General features: G+C 39.7%; 2 protein-coding genes across 3 annotated transcripts in view; one reads left to right on the top strand and one right to left on the bottom strand.

Moving 5' to 3' along the window:
* LOC143295710 (ciliary microtubule inner protein 6-like) overlaps positions 1-4,307 on the bottom strand; it is a 45,046-nt gene extending 40,739 nt beyond the window's left edge. For both annotated transcript variants that reach the window (XM_076607333.1, XM_076607334.1), the window contains exon 1: positions 4,155-4,307. In XM_076607333.1, the coding sequence (XP_076463448.1) occupies positions 4,155-4,210 (56 nt within the window). In that variant the 5' untranslated portion in view covers positions 4,211-4,307. The remainder of the gene's footprint in view (positions 1-4,154) is intronic.
* Position 4,308: 1 nt separating this feature from the next.
* LOC143295709 (spermatogenesis-associated protein 17-like) overlaps positions 4,309-21,908 on the top strand; it is an 85,180-nt gene continuing 67,580 nt past the window's right edge. Inside the window, exons 1-2 of the mRNA XM_076607332.1 lie at positions 4,309-4,451; positions 16,585-16,674. Of these exons, the coding sequence (XP_076463447.1) occupies positions 4,384-4,451; positions 16,585-16,674 (158 nt within the window). The 5' untranslated portion in view covers positions 4,309-4,383. The remainder of the gene's footprint in view (positions 4,452-16,584; positions 16,675-21,908) is intronic.

Below are 21,908 nucleotides of genomic sequence, written 5' to 3'. Positions count from 1 at the left end.
GTGTGTGTAACCCCAAAGGCCAGCATCTCACCACATCACTTAAGTCAGCTATCTGTGTTATGAGTTGATAGCGTTTAACTCACTCTGGATGATGGAACACTAAAGCATTCCTGACATAAGGTAGCATTCCGGATGACGGAACGCCATAGCGATTTGGACAATTAAACATTTTTCCACGCTTTCCTCACAGGGAAGCATAAAAATCGCAGCTATACCAGGCATTGTGAACATGTCAAGCGTCGAATGGAAAGTTTCTTCATGAGGTTCCATAACTGTACACTTGCTGGCCAGCTGCTGATCTTGGTACCCCACATGACAAGCAAATCTGCATACGTATCGAAAATGACATCGCAGGCGATACAAGTGCTGCTGAAGTGATTGAAATTCTTCAAACTGAAGGTTTTGACGTTGACGAGGATGATGGAGACGTTGAATAAAGTATCTGCAGTGAAGAAAGCTACCTGCAAGAAGGTACTGACAGTGACTCAGCTTCTGAGGGAGGGGATGGGCATACACACTACGTGAGGAGAGGGGTCAGTGGGTCAAGTACAGGGAGTTTCATTCAGTTACTTTGTGTTTTGTATTTTTTTTTTTTTTTTTTCCTAACCCTAATGGGTTGTCTGCAGGGGAAAACAAGGGAAAAAACTATTTGTCCGGAGTGAGTTAAAAGTTGGTAAACTTTGTGAGAAGAATTGTGAAGTCATTCAGTCACAGGTCTTATCACTGTTTGATGTAAGTTTCATCGTGTGCTATGATATGTTTTTAGACCAGATGAAATAATTTAGTTATTTGAATGGAACAGTCAGTCATTGATGCAAAAATGACACATAAATCTTTTGTCTCTGCTCACTGATCTAGTGTTCAAACACATGTGAACTGTTCAAGAATATTCTAGGGATGACGCATTCTGTCTCATTTGCTTATACTGAACGGCATAGGCATAGTGGTAAGATCTGTTTAATGAAAGATTAGGTATTACTTATCCCACGTTAAGTGGAGGAAATTTAAATGTTGAACACAGGCCATATTTAGCTGTGTTGATGTTTGGTGCAACCAGATAACTTGTGTGAGTCCATTAGCTAGCAGCACCACTTAATGGTCAAGCCATGCTAGCTTTCAATAAATGTATTGAGCATTGACTTTCATTGTTCTCTCAGGTTGCCAATATTTGATACAAAAGTCACTTTTTCTATTATCTTGTTAATCATTCATGTATCATTTCATATGCTACAGTGTTACACTGACTCTCAGTACTACCAACCTCACAGTTACAGTATGCTTAGTCCTCTACAATGTGTGTGTAGTAGTCTGTTGTGATGATTAAAAGATATTGGATAATATCTGTCATTGTGAACACCATCTGATATGTATCACAGTCTGGTAATTGTAATTCAGCTATCATGCTTTTTCCTATTTAGCTTACCCTGGTATAGTGCTACATGATAACTGATCCATTTGAAGCACTGACACAGTATAAGCTTTACATTAACTATACTGTCAGTGTACTTTCACTAAATCAGCTTAATTTCAACCACTTTAAGTACACTATTTAAATATAATTAGAAATGTCATTTTCTGTCAGTGTTTGGTCCTCACACGTAATTATATGAATTACTTATGTTGTTGCCTCGTCAGAATCAAGTGGTAGTCTTTCTGTTGTATATATATATGTGCTTACTATCCACTTGCATTTCTGACATGTTGTACTTATGACATTTGTCTTTGTGTCTTTTACATGCACCGTCTTCCTCTCTTTTTCTTCTTCTTTTCCTCTTCCCTGAGTTGTTATTCAGCGAGCCTAATCTTTTTCCTTTTGCATGAGTATCTTTTTCAGCGAGTATCATCTTCTTCTTTCTGTTGAGTCTGGTGGGTGGAAGCTGACTGACTTGACTACTGGTTGTTGTCACTGTTGGTGATGCCTGAGTACAGTCTGAGTTGTTCTGCAAGTGTCATCTTCTTCCTTTTGCATGAGTGACTGTTCTTTGGTGGTAGCAGTCCTGGGGTAAATCTTTCTTTCTTCTTCTTTCTTTATCCGTCCTCTTGTACCATCTAGGGTGTCGAGGGGAGAAAGAGCTGACGGGCCCTGGCAAGCTGGAAGGCCTCGTTGGGTGGAATGTTGTGGGTCTTCAGGGTTTCTTTCACACCGTCAATCCAGGTCTTCCTTGGTCTTCCTCTTGCCTTGTATCCTGATATCCTTTTGTTGTACGCTTTACTGGCCATCTGGTGAGGTGCCATACGTGTTAGATGTCCAAACCATCTGATCGTTTGCCTTTGGATATGGTGGAGGACAGGTGTTGTTCCCACCATTTCTCTGATCCTGGTGTTTCTGATCATGTCCCGTCTGGTCTTGTTGACGGCTCTCCTCAGACGTCGCATCTCGCAAGTGGTTATTTTGCGTTCCAGACTTTTTGTCAGGGTCCATGTCTGGCACTGGTAGGTCAAGGTGGGGATGAAGATGGAGGTAATGAGTTTGGCTTTGGTCTCAATGGGGATGTTGGGATGTTTGAGGAGTGGGGCAAGCTGGTAGCTGACGCTGTTAGCCTTCTGTACTCTCGTCTCAATCTCTCTGTTGAGACGTCCATCTTCCGAGAAAATACTGCCGAGAAAATACTGACTTGTTTCAGCGGAATTCCGTTGACGTTGATGTTTAGGTTGCCAGGTGTTCTGCTGACCTTCATCGTCTCGGTTTTGCTGATGCTGATCTTCATGTTGAGCTCCTCGCACTGTGTGTTCAGTCTGTCTGTGTGCTCTTGAAGTTGTTCTTCTTCCTCATGTGCCAGGCTTTGGTCATCTGCGAACAGCATCTCATTCAGATCTTCTGGGTTGGGGTTTGCTTCTTTTGTGATTTTATCCATGTATATGATGAAAAGTAACGGTGATAGAACACACCCTTGTCTCACTCCAGATGACACCTCGAACCAGTCTGTGAGTCCATTTTGGGTGCGGACTGCACTCATACTGTTGTTGTAGATGGCTCTGATGTTGTCCAACAGTTGTCCCCTGATGCTGTACTCTTCGAGTGTTTGCCATAGCTTGTTTCTGTCCACTCGGTCAAATGCTTTCTCCTGGTCTACAAACACAAGATTTAGTTCTCTGTTGTGCTCGATTGTCTTTTCGCTCAGTTGCCTGAGAGCGAAGATAGCGTCTGTACACCCTCTTCCTTTTCTGAAGCCCATCTGCGCCTCACTCAGTAATGGTTCCACCTTGTACCTTGTACGCTGTTCCAAGATCTTTGCGTACATCTTTCCTGTGTGGCTCAGGAGGGAAATTCCTCGATACATGCTGCAGTCTTTTTTGCTGCCTTTCTTCTTCCAGATTGGTACCACAACTGCTCTCTGCCAGTCTTCCGGGACTGTCCTCTCCATCCATGCTTTCTGGAATATTGTGGTCAGCCAGGCGATTCCTGTTTCTCCACATGCCAGGATGGCTTCAGTTGTAATGCCATCAATGCCTGCTGCTTTGTTCCTTGGGCTGGTCTTTAGTGCCTGCTGTACCTCTGATCTTAAAATGTTTGGTTCTTCTTCTTCTGGGTGGTGTGGATGAAACTGGATCTGTGTGGTATTTTGGCTGCTTGGGTTCAATGGGGTAAATGATGTCTGCTATTTCCCATTTCACAACAATGAATGATTTACATCTCATAAGAAATCAAAGTTTTATCAGTTAATATGAATATACTGATTTTTTGGATTTTTGAAAAAAAATGTCTCTGTGTGCAAATTTGTGACCAGCAAGAAAACAGAAAGAAGTCACATCTCTGGAAAAATTGATAACTGAAAACACAAATCTAAGAGAAGTATTATAAAAATTTTAAAAAATCGAGACTCTGACAAAGTTATCCAAAATATATTCATTGTACACATATAAAGTTTCATTGTATGGAAAATAAACATTGTATTTCTTGAAAAAAGCACAGTTTCAAATTTATCTCAAACTTGTCTCAGAAGCGGAATACTGTGAAACCTGCGCATGTATTCAATCTTTTCAAATAACACCGTTATTTCTATCACTCGCACACACACACACACACACACCACACACACACACACCAACCACTGATAGGACTGTAAAATATAACAGTGGTTCAATCACACATCATTGTGATCCTCGGGAAGTCACCATTACTTTTCACATCAAACAAAATGAAAGATACATACTTGTATCTCTCTTCAACCCTCTTCTTGCGGGCTATAGGGGGCATATAGACCGTCATCTTGATAGTTTTCTGTCTTCGAGTCACCGCAACAAACGAAACTAACTCTTTCTACCTCCCTCTCTATCGCACCAGCATCACGGAGCAGCCATGTTGTTGAAGGTTACCAAGGGCTTGAGTACGGAAACGAGGCTGTCTTGCTCTTTCCTGCTTGACAACAAGAGGCAAACAAAATGGCGGCGATGGTTCGTCTGTCACGGAAAGTTGAAGAAATAGTGGAAGATTCCTACGACAGAAAGAAGTGAGTGCATTGGAAAAAAAAGAAGAAAAAAAAGAAACGGGTATGGAGGTGAATGTTGATGTTACATGAGAGGCACTGCTTTCATGTATATGATATTTTCACTCTAACAAGAGCAGTATTCCATCGGTATGTTGTGATAAAATGTATCACTAACAATAACAAAGACACATGGGATCTAATCAGATCGTCGCTAAATCAAACAAACAAAACAGAATCAAACAATTTAAAAGACGATCGAGGCGTAAACAATACCTGTGCCTGAATAACCTTTTCAGTGCCAGACATCATTCTGGTATTTGTTGCCTATTTACTATTTAATATGTAGCAAGCAGTTTTTTGTCACGGAGGGTTTTTCTTCTTGTTTTTAAGTAAGCAAACTACAGCAAAAAAAAAAAAAAAAGCTTTCATAACCATACTTTCAGAAATGAAATTGAACAGACTATCAATTTTTGATTGTTTAAACTTTATTTGACACACTAGTTTAAGTGATAAGCAATGAGAGCATGAACAATTTCACATTCTTCTTCTTCCCTGGCAAGGACTTGGTTCCAAGAAATATTTATAGTCCAGAGTTTACGGTCATTTTGCCCCTTTGTCGGTTCGTCCCCGAGCTGGCCAGTTCGCCCCAATACCGCAGGTTGGTTCACACCTTTCGTGGTCATTTTGCCCCCAACCAGTTCATAATCTATGCCTAATTCTCATAATTTATAAACGTTTGATTGTGTATTGTTTTCTTTGAATTCACAGAGGGCTAGTGGTAGTAATGAGTATAGCCAAAACAGAGGATGACAAAGAATGCAGAAAACAGAAACAGGTGACGAAGTACAAATACAAATATTGTTTGGCCAAGATTCATACAGTGCAACATAATTCTAGAGTCAAGGAGACAAGATTGAGGCATGGACTCGATGGAGAAATGGATCAGATGATCATCAAGACTAGACACTGACAGTAAATTTGTGGAGTGGCAAAATAAGGTTTATGAGATCATATCAGTAAGGATTGATTAAAATGGAAGGGCTGTTAATAGCTTGTAAAAGTTGTATCCACAGTTTCGGAAAAGATAAACAAAAAAATGTAAAATGAGTCAGAAGAATAATTGCAGAAACCCATAACCCTGTATGTATGTATGTGAATAAAAACATAAAAAGTACATTCTGTTTCTGTCATTATGGGAGGAATGGAGCACTGTAACGCTCACTGAAATAAACCAGGCAGCTGTAGGGGCAAAAAGACAGCAAAGAGGGTGAACTGACTAAGGGTGAACTGACAATGGGGCGAACTGGTTGAGGGTGAACTGACAATGGGGCGAAATGACCAGATAATCACAGTCCAGTAGTAGAGTCTGCTGAGCTAAATGGGTATGAAAAGTGGGTGGCCTGTAGCTCAGAAATTGCTTGGTCTAAAAGGTTAAAACTATGTACAAGTGGTGCTGCTGATTTGTGATTCATCGCTGAGCTAGTATGCTGACCCATGTCAGCCTGGAAGAGCTTCAATGAAGGAGTGTCCATGAGGATGGGTAGCAAGTTAATCCACTGGCACAGGGTTCTAGGAAAGAAGCTATTGCAGAGAGCTGGGTGGGTTGTGCATTCCTAGAACAGTCTTTATAATGATAATACTAATGTACATTTTTATAGAGCCCTTCTCTCTAAAAGCTCAGGGCACTTTACATGAAATAAGAAGTTAAAGATTACATAAATCATTCATGACCACTCTTTCTCAAAACCCCTCCCTCCCTCGCCCCCCACACCCTCCCCCACCACTCTCCCTCTCTCATTTGTCATGCTACAATGTTGCTGGTAACTGCTACACAGTGATATTTTTGAGATGATGAAGGTTGATAACAAGGATGTTTGTATGTCCAGAAATAAAACTGTTTTTGGTGAGGAGTATGTAACTGGTGATAGATCTGACATGGGCGTTACCAAGGAATATGAGAAAGTAATAAATGCTGAATGTGAAGATGTAAATAACCATGATGGTGCCTGTGAGAACTTGAATAGATTAAACAGTGAGGGTGATTGTGTGACTGAGAATGATAGTGACTGTGCGGGAGATGGCTGTGACTGTATGATGATGATGGATGGAATACATGATAATAAAGATAAGTACACTGATTTACATCTGGATAGTAAAAAGGGTTGTTCAAAGTTAGATGAGAATCTTGTTCGTGAGAATGAATGAGATGAAGAACATGAGCATAGATAGATGAGCGAAAGTTTAGTTACATTTGTAAATACAATTTCATTTCTTCATTGGATTTTTTTTTTTTTTTTTTTTTTTTTTTTGCTGCCCCATCATCTGTACCGTTTCAGTGGCATTACTCCCACGCCGGTCATTTAGATTCCCCCATACACGGCCACACCCGGGTTCATCTGTCATGGTTCCAGCGTCAGCAGTCCACAGGGAACCATCGATTTTAGGTCGCCAGAAGGCCACAAACCAGAGGAGACCCTGCACTGCTGCTGAGTCACTTCGGTGGTGTTCAGTGGTGCCTGTTCTGTTTTAACGTACTTAGGACACCACCTACTAAGCCCCCTACTAACGACAATAATGGCTTAGTCATGGAGCCAGACTGAGTGAGCGTCCCTCCCAGAGTGGAGACCGCCACCACGTCCCTCAAACAACAGCCCTCTATGAATCTGCCGACACTGACAACATTGACAGGACTCACCCCAAGCACGGAAGTGGAGGGGTATCGAAACTGAGGTCACCATGAGAGCAGGGCATGAAAGGCCACAGACTTTGAGACTATTTTGTTTCTATTGATGACGATGAAGGAGGAGGAGGATGACAATGATGATGACGATGTTGCTATGGAGGTCCATTTTGGTTTGGGACTGCGTGACAAGGCTGTACTCTACGCTTCCTGTCATAATGATATCCCGGCGTTAACCAGGCCCGAGAGATACAGACACTTGCAGTGTTGGTCAGGTAATTAGAGCAACACAGCCAAAGACGCATCCTTGAAGTGGATGACACTCGACTGTGTGGTCCCAGTCTCCCCATTTAAGCCCACAGCACAATCAACTCTGGGTAGGAGCCGACCACGGGCCGAAAAACCCACCTCCGCTGGGATTCGAACCCGCGTCCTTCCAGCCGTCAGTCCGCGACGCTAACCACTTCGCCACGGCGGCTGGTTTCATTGGAATATTTGTGGATTGCTACCAAAGTTGGGTGACTCAAGTTTTTGTTCAGTATGTTTCATTGTTTGATTTTGTTTGTCTTGTAAAAACGTTTGTGGAAAAATTTGAATCTTCTATTTTTAAAGACCATAAATTGTATGTAAAACCAGCAGTCAAGATAACACAACAGGGGAGGTGCTCAGGCAGATTAATTTGTCTTCTACGGAAAACCTTACTTCCTTATGTGCAATATATTGATTGTGACAGCAAGTATTGTATGACATTTGTGTTGGATAAAAGTTTCTTTGGCTTTAGTAAAAATGTTTTACTTGTGTGTGTGTATGTTCCTCCAGAAAATGACACTGTATTATAATATTTGTGATTTCGATAATGGAATTGATATGTTGGAAGAGTGCATATTGGAAAAACTGTTCTGTTCAGATGATGTTCATTTGCTGTTATGTGGCAATTTAAATGCAAGAACTTCTGATATATCCCCTGAAATTTTACATGAAGGTGAATTATAAGTTTGTCATAAAAAAGCCAGTAGTGTAATAAGCAGACATTCTGAAGACAAGGTATTAAATTCATATGGAAAAAAATTACTAAACATGTGCGCTGTATTTGGACTGACCATTCTTAACGGCATATGTAATGGTGACCTAAAAGGTCGTTTCACATATGTTTCTGATTTAGGTACAAGTGTGAATGATTGTTTTTTAGCATCTGTAAATCTTTTAGAATCGTCATCTCAGAATGTGAAATTACAGGTATTAGAAAGAATTGAATCTGACCACCTACCCATTGCATTGTATATTGAGAAACACTCCACAAGGCAATGTGATATGAATTCTAATTATGATATGAATCAGTCCATTAATAAATATTGTTGGTATAATATATATGCAAAGTATTTTTCTTTTTCAGTGGAGTCACAGGAAGTACAAGAAAAGTTTCAGTTAGCAAAAGATCTTATTCATGTTGATATAAATAGAGCATTAGACAAGTTTAATCAGACTGTAAAAGAACAAGCAGAACATATAAAAAAACCCATATATTTATAAATAAAAAAGCAGCAGACAAAAATTGGTTTGATCATAATGCAAAATGGAGAAACGCCGGGTATGCAGACTATTGAGGATATGTAGGAGAACATTATATAAAGAAGATCGCATTTTGTTTTGTATTGCAAGACGCGAGTATAAAAATTCAAACAAGAGAAAAAAGAAAGAATATAATAACTCATTAGTAAACGAAGTTATAGATTCTGTTAAAAGCCAAAAGGAATTTTGGGACACAGTACAAAAGATCTCAAAAAAGAAAGTACAACCTTTCAATGATATTTCTATTCAAGAGTGGTTCGAACATTTCAAAAATGTGTTAGAAAATGAAGATGGTGATGGGGGGGAAGTAACTGAAAACTTGAATATAGAAAATGCAGGGGACAATTATACACTAGATAGACCTATTTCTCACGAAGAAGTTTTATTAGAGATTAGAAAATTAAAAAATGGTAAATCTGCTGGCCCTGATGGACTGATTGGTGAATTTTTCAAAAATTCTGGCGAGACAACTGTTAGTTTCCTGGTGAAGCTGTTTAATTTTTTGTTTGATAATGGAATTTATCCAAGCAATTGGACAGAATCAATAATTATGCCATTGTTTAAGAAAGGTGATATTAACAATGTAAACAGCCATAGAGGCATTTCTTTAAGTGATATTAGTAGTAAGTTATACAGTTCCATTATTAACAATAGGCTACAAGAATGGATAACCCAGAATAACATAATCAGAGAATATCAAGCTGGTTTTAAAAAAGGCTATTCAACTATTGACCATATATTTACTCTAATGGCTGCAGTACAAAAACAGTTTGCAAATAATAGAAAATTATATGTTGCTTTTGTTGACTTCGAAAAGGCTTTCGATTCTATTTCCAGAAAACTTTTATGGCCTGTTTTGTTGAAAAATGGAATCAGTGGTAAGTTGTATCATTGTGTGAAAAGTATATATAATGAAGTGAAAGCGAGAGTGAGATCAGGGGCAAAATTATCAGATTGTGTGAATTGTATTTGTGGGGTTAAGGAAGGGGCTGTTTGTAGCCCTGTCTTGTTTTCACTTTTTATTAATGAACTAGCTTTAGAAATTATGCAAAATGGTCAACATGGTGTTACTTTTGATTTAATTGAATTGTTTGTTCGACTTTTTGCTGATGACATGATTTTGCTGTTTATAACAACAGTTGGTTTACAACAACAACTGAACAGTTTATACACTGTTGCAACTAATTTACAGCTAAAAGTAAATATGGATAAAACAAATACTGTTGTTTTTCGTAAGGGAGGGTATTTGGCAAGAAATGAAAGATGGTCATATGGAAGTGAAATAATAACCGACGTTAATGCATATAAATACCTTGGGATTTATTTTCCAACAAGACTCAGTTTCAACTTCGCATGTCAAGACATTGCTAATAAGCAAAAAAATCAGTTATTTTGATTCTTCATATTTTGTATAAAGTAGACTGTAGCTATTTTAGTGTATTTGTTAGATTATTTGATTCGCAAGTTCAGCCAATATTACAGTATGGAGCAGAAATCTCGGGACTGGAAAATAGAATAGTAACAGAAAAAGTGCACCTGTTTGCAATGAAACATTTTCTTAATGTAGACAATCAAACTCCAAATGATCTGGTTTATGGTGAACTGGGGAGATACCCGATTAATCTAAATTCATATATCAAATGTATTAAATACTGGCTGAAGTTGACTAGAATGAATGAAAACAGACATCCATTTAAAGCTTATAAAATGTTATATTGTTTAGATAATAATGGCAAGAAGACTTGGGCAACGAGTGTTCGTCAGTGTTTAAATTCATATGGTTTTGCGTTTGTATGGGATAATCAGGGGGTGGAAGATATTGCAGGTTTCTTAAAGTGTTTCAGACAATGTATTATTGATTGCAGGTGGCAAGATTGGCATGATCATATACAAACTAGTGATAGATTTACACAGTTTAGACTTTTTAAAACATTGCATGTGATTGAGCCATACATTGAGTTAGGACTGAACAGATACATAAAATGTGCACTGACAAAATTCAGATTTGGTATTTCTAATATTGCGTCTCATAGTTTCATGTATAGCATTTTAAATGAACCCATGTATACATGCCATTTATGCAGTCTGGGTAAAGAAGATGAATTACATTTTTTATCATGTTGCTCTGCTTTGTATGACCTTAGACAAAAACTTATTCATCCGAAATACTATAGAGATCCGCCTAGTTTTAGGTTCAATTTACTCATGTCTTCAAGACAGGAATGTACTCTGTATACAGTAGGCCTCCTTCAGTCATGGCTGACCATAGATAGAGAATATCCGACCTAATGTCTAATTGGGCTGTCTGCTTGGACCAAGCAGCATCACCTGTGACTGTAGAGACCGATGCGAGAGAAACAGTCTCTTCGCAGTGGTCACATGTGTAAGCTGATGCTGGTCTGTTGGCTGCCGTCCCTTTTCAGCAAGCTCACTTTTCTGCTGCAGCAGCTGACAGCTTGTCCTCACCAATCCGTAGCTGATTCTTGAGAGTGCTTCTCCAGCTGTTGCGGTCATCTGCAAGGTCCTCCCAGGACTCAATGTTGATCTCAAGCGCCTTCATGTCACGTTTGCAAACGTCTTTGTATCTCATCTGCGGGCGGCTGATGTTTCTCTGCCCTGTGACGAGCTCTCCATAAAGGATGTCTTCTGGGATGCGATCATCTTCCATGCAGCGAAAGTGGCCCAGCCAGCAAAGCTGACACTGTCTCAGCATGGTATACATGGTCGGGAGGCTGGCGCGAGTCAGGACTTGGGTGTTTGTCACCTTATCTTGCCAGGAGATGCCAAGTATGCGCCGTAGGCTTCTCAGGTGGAAGGTATTGAGCCTTTTCTCCGACTGGTGCTGACAAGCACCCAAAAGTGTATGTATGATAAAACAAACATATGTTTAGGGGAATATAGACTTAGGGGGTATACAGACCTGTGGGAACATATACCTGGAGTAATATAGACCTGGGTGAACATAGACCAACCAAAAACGTTTTTTGGGGATTATCAACCTGGGGGAATATTGACTGGGAGAACAAAGACCTGGGGGAACAAAGACCCAGAAAACGTAAATTTAAGGGAACATAGACCGGGGGGAATATAGTCATGTAAGAACTTGTGGCTGGCTGAAGGAAAATTCTTGGGAACATAGACCTAGGGGAACATAAATCTGACCCTCCAAATCATCTGCAAAATAAACCGCTAAATCATTTCATGGAGCGTGTGTGTGTGCGCGCGCGCGTGTGTATGTGTGTGAATCAGAATCAGAATCAGAAAACCGTGAATGAAAGGTTTATAGACACAACAATAAAGGGAGTGTGTGTGTGTGTGTTTGTGTGTGTGTGTTTGTGTGTGTGTGTGTGTGTGTGTGTGTGTGTGAATCAGAATCAGAATCAGAAAATCGTGAATGAAAGGTTTATAGACACAACAATAAAAGTGTTCTTTGTCTCTGTTCTTGCTCTTTGATTTTTTAGTGGAGATACCTTTCTTCAATACCTTCTTTTTCTTTCTTGTTTCTCTTCTCAGTTTCTTCTTTCTTCCCTGTTCATTAACTTTAAAAACATATCGTTTAAAGTTTTATTCATCCTTTCACTCCAGTTGCTTATGGAGGACTGCTATCAAATGATACTTTTACGCCCAAAAGAAGATATTCAAATACTCAACACTATAACTTAATAAGAAAACGCAAATATGTTTCAAATAACAATTAGCATTTGAATGTGCAAATTTGATAAACGTACTTATAGCTAACAAATTCCATCTGCTTCCTATGAACAAAAAACAAACAAACAAAAAACAAAAATGAAAACTGACTTCAGAGACAAATATTTTTTCATGCACACGCTTGTCTCGGAAGTCATTATACTTTGTGCATTCCATTATAAGATAGAACCCATCCCCAATCACAGCCATATTACAAACCTTGCAAACTCTCATGGTGTGCTTTCTATTTCCAACTCAAGATCACTAAGCATAATTCATCAAAAGCAATCACTGTACATAAGAGCAACTGAACATCTCTAGGAATGAACTTCATGTTCAAAGATAACATCAATTAAAACAGATGTTCCATGTCGAAAATTTTAATTGCAAATAGTTTTATCCAAGCAACAAGTTCACTGGTAATTTTCCAGTTTTGAATAAAAGCCCATTGGTAATAACTATTGTGTGAAATATATTCCCCACAGTTCACATACCCTTCATTCTAATGTTGTTAATCTTGGCACTCTTCAAATATCAATGTATTTCAGAGAAAAAGAGAGGGGGTAAGAAATGTCCCAGGGGATATAAACTGGCCTAGGCCAAACATTACCCCGGGTAAGATGTAGCCCAGGCCAGTTCTTATGGGGGTAAACTCTGGCCTAGGCCAGTTCTTACGGGGGTAAGATCAGGCCAGGGTAAGATCTGGCCTGTTACACCGGTAACTGTTGCTTCACGTGTTGTTCCGACGCTAATGCTAGTAGCGAAGCTGGAGTGTCCTCTCCAGGTTGTAGATGCAAGGTGTTTGTGGATGGATGGATGGATATAAGCATGGGCAATGTAATATGGAAGACAGGCTGTTACCCATGCAGCTTGTCCCCCCTCTCCACCTCGCTGACAAATCCAAAGGACCAGCAAGACTGTTACGTTTTGGTTCCAAACATTCTTATGGAGTCTGCCGAAGGCAGCGCTGGCTTTGGCGAGTCTGGCATTCACCTTGTCGTCGATGACAATGGGGCGAGAGAGTGTACTGCCCAGGTATGTGAACTTGTCCACCGCATTCAGTCGTTGCCCGTTGATGAAGATGTTTGGTTCAACATAAGGCTTTCCTGGAGCTGACTGGTGCATTGCCTCAGTCTTCTTTGTGCTGATTGTGAAGCCAAAGTTGTCACAGGCAGCAGAGAACTTGTTGACGCTGTGTTGCATGTCAGCTTCGGAGGCAGCGTTGAGAGCGCAGTCATCAGCAAACAGGAAGTCGTTGACGGTGTCTGTCCTCACCTTGGTTTTTGCTTGAAGCCTCCTGAGGTTGAAGAGTGAGCCATCTGTGCGGTACCTGATGCCAATGCCTACGTCAGCGTCTCTGAAGGCATCTGTCAGCATGGCTGAAAACATGAGGCTGAACAGGGTGGGGGCAAGAACACACCCTTGCTTGACTCCGTTGCAGACAGGGAACGGTTCTGAAGTCTCTCCGTTGTCTTGGACTCGGGCCAGCATCCCATCGTGTGGTTGCCGTATGATGGTGATGAACTTTCTGGGACATCCGTACTTCGCCATGATTCTCCAAAGGCCATCTCTGCTAACAGTATCGAAGGCCTTGGTCAGATCGACATAGGTGGAGTAAAGGTCGGCGTTCTGTTCCTGACACTTCTCCTGGAGCTGCCTGGCAGCAAACACCATGTCGATAGTCCCGCGTTCTTCCCGGAAGCCACACTGGCTCTCTGGTAGGAGACCTTGCTCAAGGTGCGCTATGAGATGGTTGAGTAGCACTCTGGCCAGAGTCTTGCCTGCGACGGAGAGCAGGGATATTCCACGATGGTTGTCATAGGCCTGACGATTTCCTTTGCGCTTGTACAGGTGTATGATGGAAGCATCTTTGAAGTCCTGTGGAATTGCCTCATGCTGCCAGAAGAGCTGGAATAGCTGATGAAGCTTCTCGGTCAGCGCCATACCACCTTCTTTGTGCCTCATCCTGTCCACACTGCGTCAGAACCTTCCAGGCGCGGATTGGCCTGACCAGTCATCTGTGCACCCACAGAGCCCAACCCACCCACCCCCAGGATGACTAGATGGTCCTCGTTGATCCCCGACAGACGAACCACACATATGATGATGATGATGATATGGATACTTATATAGCACCTCTCCTCAGTTGAAGACCAAGCTCTAAGTGCTTTAAAAACACAGTCATTTGTACAACAGGCTGTCTACCTGGATAGAGCCAACTGACAGCTGCCACTGGGCACTCATCATTTGTTTCTTGTGTCATTTAATCAGGTTTCAGTCACACACACATATACTTATACAGACATGTAACAGTTTATGTGTATGACCATTTTGTTTATTTACCCCGCAATGTAGGCAGCCACACTCCGTTTTGGGGGGTAATTCATGTTGGGTATGGGTATGTTCTTGTTTCCATAACCCATCGAATGCTGACATGGATTACAGGATATTTAATGTGTGCCTTTGGCATTCTCATGTGTGCTTACATACATGAAGGGGATTCAGGCACTAGTAAGTCTGCACATATGTTGATCTGGGAGATCGGAAAAATTTGCACTCTCTACCCAACAGCCGCCATTACCAAGATTCGAACCTGGTACCCTCAGATTGAAAGTTTAACGCTTTAACTACACAGCTATTGCACCTTTTCATAAACTTGATTCATAATCCAAACTTCTGGTATTCTGTACATATTCAGTCCATCGCTCACTTTCTTTTTTTTTTTTTTTTTTTTTTTTTTTTTTGCAACTAACAGAAATGAGAAATGAAGTCAGCAAACTGTTTCTGTTAGTCTTTTTTTTTCAAGAAAAATGTAAATGAAACACACACACACACACACACACACACATTCACACACACACACACACATACACACACACCCTTCAACTGCCACACCTCACCTGCTCACTTCATGCTAGCTTCCCTTTGATATCAAACATGATCAGGGTCAGCAGTGACCCATGTGGCAGTGTAGTGAGCACTGTTGATAAATTGCCTGCATACAGTAGCTGATTCCCTAGATGTGAGCGTGCCTTGATAAAAGCACACTGGCCCAGTGATTTATGACTCGCACAAAATTGTTCCACTCTTTTCATCTCTCCCTTCCTGCCTTGAATAAGTAGACAGTTTGTATTTTTGTCAGAGCCTCCTGCTCTGACACTTGTTGGATCTACCTTAAAAACTGCCCCCACCCTCTACCCCTTTTGGCAAATCATCACTCTTACTTTCATTGTCTTCAAGTGAACCATCTGACATGATTTTGCCACACCTAGCACTGAATCCATCATCACCTGATACTTGTAAAGCCGCTGCAACATCTTCAGTGACAAAATATGCTTGTCTGTTCCTTGATTCTCTCAGTGCTATATAAGCCTGCATATTATTATTATTATTATTAAACACCTGGGAAAGCTGTAGCCTTTGAACGATTGTCTTGGAGGCAAAGAGTGCAGAAAGGACTCTTGTTCCAATAGATGCTTGACCAGTGTTCCAGTGCGAAGAAACTGATGAGTAAGGCCCAAATCCAGATGGACCAGTATCAGACTTCACCTGTACACAGTGTGGGAGTGACTGTCACTCCCATATTGGCCTGTCCAGCCACACCCAACACTGTATCAATCACCACACGGAGCACAACTCCACAGACTTCCAAGACTGATGAATGCCTCTCTCTCTCTCTCTCTCTCTCTCTCTCTCTATATATATATATATATATATATATATATATATATGAATGTTCATGACATTGATATGGTGTTTGTGATTATTATATTAATTTAATATACTGTAACTTTGTCGCCCTTTCATTGAAAGACTTTGGCTATGTTCAGATACAAAGTAGATGTCTTTGTGTTTTCTTTCTTTACTATCCGTTTAATGTGTAATGTCAGTAATTTTTGGTATTGTTCCACTGAACCTTTTATTTCCACCATTTGCAAGCTGATTGACAACACCACATTAGTGGCTAAAAAAATATGTGCTTCTAACCTCTTTGGAAGCAAAAGTGTTTTAATTTCTTCAATGTTGAAAAATTTACATTTCTTTGATGTTCAAAGGATTGAAATCATGATGGCATCATTTCTTAACCTGCAGAACCTTGACTTGTTTTCATGTAAAACATTTTAAAAAGTTCCTAAACAACATAATTGAGATACTGGCTGTGTTTTTGAGAATGTAAAAAACAGAATTATTGGCTTTTTTTCTTTCTTTTTACAGTGATGCTGAAGCACAGAGGGAGACAGAATACCTGGCAGCTGTCAAAGTGCAGGCCTGGTTCCGTGCTTGCAGAACTCGTTCCTATGTCAAGTGAGGACTTCGATTGTTTACTTGCATTTCTTTGCCAGCACTTTGATTGTTTACTTCCATTTCTTTGCCAGCATTTATATATGTATATATCATTATATGTCTGTTTATTTCTGTATTAATCAGTGTGGCATATGCTGGTATGCATGTGTGCATGTGTGTGTGCATGTGCACATGTGTGTGTGAGAGACGCACATTATGCAAAAATCTCATGCAAATAATTGTGACTATTCAAACACAAGTACATATATGTGCTTGCACACACCAATCCATTAGTCCAGGAAAATTATGCCAATTATTTAAGACAACCCAGAAAAAATCAAAATAGTTTTACAACTTTGCACACATTAAGTTCCATTAGTGTTGATTACTGTGTGAAAAGTCTGCAAAAATCCATTCCCAGCAACACTGTCAAATATCACTTTGTCCAAACCTACCCTTTTGACAGTTTGGCATAAGACCCATATTAGGGGTGGATTGCTGAAGAAGACAACATGGGTAGTATATCTCATCTCAAAGTCACAATTTTACTTACAGAAAACAGAGATACATTGAATTCCTTATAAAAAAAAAGTATCATGAATTCTAATATCCTTCTTTCATACAATAAAGTAGTATGGACATGTATTGCTAACAGACTAAAAGCTGTTTTACCATGGTTTATTCACACTAACCAAAAGGGTTTTTCAAAAGGCGGATATGTAGCAGAAATGTCGCAAACTATGTGACGTGTTGGTGTATAATAATGAAAGGAAAATGCTTGATCTCTTGTTGTTGGTAGATTTTGAGAAGGCATTTTGACACTATTTGATGGACGTTTATTTTTAAGAATTTTGATTAAAACAATTTTGGCCCTGAAATAAATGAATAAAACCTTTCTATGCATACTTATCCACATGTATTCTTGTTAATTACAAATATTAGTCAATGTTCAGTATTAATCATGGTGTAAGAAAGGGAAACCCACTGTTGCCTTACTTGTACTTTTTTTCTTTTTCTTTTTTTCTCAAGGCCTGACTAAGCACGTTGGGTTACGCTGCTGGTCAGGCATCTGCTTGGCAGATGTGGTGTAGCGTATATGGATTTGTCCGAACGCAGTGATGCCTCCTTGAGCTACTGATACTGAAACTGAAACTGTGTGAGATAGATATGTTGCATGAAACTCAGAAAGATGATAAAAAATATATATATATATCCATATCAATGAAGGCCAGGTCATCACAGTTTGCTGATGACACAGCTGTGTACCTAGATGGAAGTGAAGAATCTGTAGTTTAAGCTGTTAGAATTCTTACTTCTTTTGTTCTTTTTTGTTGTTGCAGAAACATCAGCCATGAATGTAGATATTTACAAAACTCAAGCAGCCTGGATTATAGGCAAAAACAAGTATAAGACACACTACCTGGGTGACAAGAATTTTTCTTGGGACCCAGGCAGTTTTAGATACCTTGGAATCTTTGTAGCAACAGGTATATAAATATATATAATTCTACATTCAATCTATAATGGTAAAATAGCGAAAAAAGGAAAATGTCAAATATCTGGAATGAGTGTCAGCTTTCTACTTGGAAAAAAATCACTGTCTTCAAAACTCTTTTTATGTCAAAGTCATTATACTTTATTGATATCCCAGACACTGATGATGATTATTTTTTGAATAAATAATTTGACAGTATGTTCTTCAATTATTATGGAATGGCAGACAGAATAAAATTAATTCTTAAAATGTGTGTGCCAGCCATGTTCAAGAGGTAGGCTATAATGTTAAAAAAACATACCATTTTCTGTCAAGTGTTAAACTCAGTTGGTTGATAAAACTGTTTATTTATTTCGATTCTCATTTGAAGGTACTTGTTTTGTTTATGTATTTAGACATTGATGAGTTTAGAACACGTGGCATATATTTTGGAAATACATCGATAAACATGTGCATAATGCATTCTGGTATGGCATTTTCTAACTATGAAAGTACGATAATTGAACTATCAGCCTCAAATATACTTGATGTTAATGCTGAATGCATTTTCACAGCATAAACATTTTGGTTTGTAATCATACACTGTTTCTGCTGGATTAATTTCCAACAGGTATATATATATATATATATATGTGTGTGTGTGTGTGTGTGTGTGTGTATTTATAAGATTTATCATCAACTAGATGAAGACAGGGTTCCTTTATTTTTTTATGTGTTTCAACAGAAAATATCCAAACATGAAGACTTTACAGTATTGTAGCTTCATTGAAGCTTTTAAGAATTTTCAAAATACAGTGAGTATGTATCAAGGTACTGAGTGCAAAAGCAAATTAGTTCAATAATAAACTGATAAGAAAAGGGTAGGATACAACTACACGTAGACAAACTGATTCACTGTATCCAGATGTAATGATAATTATGGAACACCTCTTTTCAAAAATGGAAAAGAGAAAAAAATGAAAACATTTTTGCAAAATGTAATCAAGCTTCTTCTTCTTCTTCTTCTTCTTCTTGTTCTTGTTCTTCTTCTTCTTCTTCTTCAGTAAGTGTGTGTGTGTGTTTGTGTGTGTTTGAGTGTGTGGGCATGTATATGTACGAATGTCTTTGTTTGCTTGTTTTATAATATGTGTGTGTGTGTGTGTGTGTGTGTGTGTGTGTGTGTGTGTGTGTGTGTGTGTGTGTACATACATGATAATGTACCAATTGTTCTTTTCATTGCTTTGTTACTTTTAATAGATTATTCCAGTTACTCTTCTTATTCATCGTTCTTAATATTTTATTTCATTTCATTTTATTTCTTTATTTCTATGGTTTTTTGTTGTTCTTTATTTTTATGTTTTGTGTCGTTAAATGGGCAGAATTTTACGAAGGCCTTTACTGCGCCTAATTCTTTACCCATTAAAGATTCAATCAATCAGTCATTCTGTGTTTGTGGGCTGCAACTTCCACATTCATTCATATGTACACGAGTGGGCTTTTACATGTATGACCATTTTTACCCTGCCATGTAGGCAGCCATACTCCGCTTTTGGGGGATGTGCATGCTGGGTATGTTCTTGTTTCCATAACCCACCGAACACTGACATGGATTACAGGATCTTTAACGTGTGTGTTTGATCTTCTGCTTGCGTACACACACGAAAGGGGTTCAGGCACTAGCAGGTCTGCACATATAGTTACCTGTGAGATCGGAAAAATCTCCACCCTTTACCCACCAAGCGCCATCACTGAGATTTGAACCCAGGACCCTCAGATTGAAAGTCCAACACTTTAACCACTTGGCTATTGCACCCGTAATCAAGCAAAAGTGGACTGCAAGCTAATTTTTTTCTTTCCTAATATTTGCTCCATTTCATTGGCATTACTTCCACACCGCTCATTCCGAGTATCCCATACACAGCCACACCTGGGTTCGTCTGTCGCAGTCATAGTGTCGACAGTTGGCCACAGGGAACCATTGATGTTAGGTCGTCAGGAGGCCGCACACCAGAGGAGACCCTGCACTGCTGCCGAGTCACTTCGGTGGTGTTCAGTAGTGCCTGTTCTGATTTGACATACTTTGGACACCACCTACTACGCCCCCTACTGACAACAATAATAGCTTACCTGCGGAGCCAGACTGAGTGAGTGTCTCCTTAGTGTGGAGACCGCCACCACGTCCCTCCTGTCCAACAACAGTCCTCCATGAATCTGTTGACAGGACTCACCCCGAGCATAGAAGTGGAGGGGGCTCGAAAATAAGTGCACCATGAGAGCAAGGCATGAAAGGCCACATAATACGGGACGTTTTTTCTTATTGATAATGAAGGTGGAGGATGCTGATGATGATTATGATTTCGATGTTTCTCCAGAGGTCTGTTTAGTTTTGGGACTGCATGACAAGGCTGTACTCTACTCTTCCATTCATAATGATATCCCAGTGGTTAACCAGGCCTGAGAGATACAGACACTTGCTGTGTTGATCAGAAAATTTTTGCAACACACCCAAAGATGCATCCATGAAGTGATTGATACTCGACTGTGTGGTCCCAGTCTTCCCATTCAAGCCAGCAACACACTCAACTCTGGGTGGGAGCTGTCCGCGGGCTGAAAAACCCACTTCCGCTGGGTATTGAACCCGGGTCCTCCCAGCCATCAGTCCGTGCCGATAACCACTTTCTGACGTTGGGTCGTAGCTGAAATGGTTTCAGTTGAGGCTGTCACATTGAGGTCTTTCTACAAACATGATGCAATGCTCTTTGATTAAGTCCATAGTCCAGAAGATGTGATAGATTGACCATATATGCCTCTTTGATGTACTGGCACATGATGCATGTTAAACATTTGATTATTAGTTTTATTTATTGGTTTTGTGTGTCTATTTATTTTGTGTGTATGTGTTGGTAGAAATTGGTGTTTGAAACGGACAAAAAGCATTCCACTTCAAATTGACAAGGGAAATCGTTTTTCCTACTTTATCGGCTTTGACATGAGGATTTGTTCACAATGTTCGCATTTTCAGCCCGGGGCTCATAGTGCATGGCTTTAGCACAATGTGCAACAACAAAAGTGATTGCTCTCTACCTTTCTTTGGAATACCAACACCACTTTGGCGTTTTATTACACTTCAATTATGATTTTAGATTTGGAGGCCAGCTATCAGAAAGCTATCAGTGTCGACGTGGGGAAAACTTTACAGGGGCACATATTTTTCGATGAATGTACATTGAGGTGTCTACTTAAATGAGGTCAGGTTAAGTGAGGAAAATTTATTGAGAAAAGTAAGGCTCCTGGCCAGGGCCAAGTAATTGTGTTGACTTACATGATGAGACAACTTAAGCGAGGGTGATTTAGGCGATGACAATGATGATGTCATATATAATTGTCTCTTTTAAAATTAAATATGATAATGAGGATAAATGTACTCACTTCCATTTCTTGTACAGCTGAAGCATCAATATCAATTTGAATGTGAAGGTTATTATAAACCTTATCTCTACCCTCCAAATTTCGGACATATATTCATAGGGAAAATGTTATAAAAAAAATTAACGCAATAAATTTCCTTGTTGCTGGGCATGGATTTTGGCAGATTTTCCACACAATCAAATTTGGGTCCTGTTCTGTTTGTGTGCAAAGAATAAAAACTATTTTAATTTTTTCCACCCCTATCTCTAATTACACTGTACTACAAACAGATGCACCTCTGTTCACATATTTCAACCCACATCCTACCCACACTGCCTACTCCCTCCACAAATACACACTCTTACCTCTCCAG

This window comes from Babylonia areolata, chromosome 21, assembly GCF_041734735.1.
Source record: "Babylonia areolata isolate BAREFJ2019XMU chromosome 21, ASM4173473v1, whole genome shotgun sequence".
In the NCBI taxonomy this organism is placed as follows: domain Eukaryota; kingdom Metazoa; phylum Mollusca; class Gastropoda; order Neogastropoda; family Buccinidae; genus Babylonia; species Babylonia areolata.
This window is presented reverse-complemented; position numbering and strand designations above follow the sequence as displayed.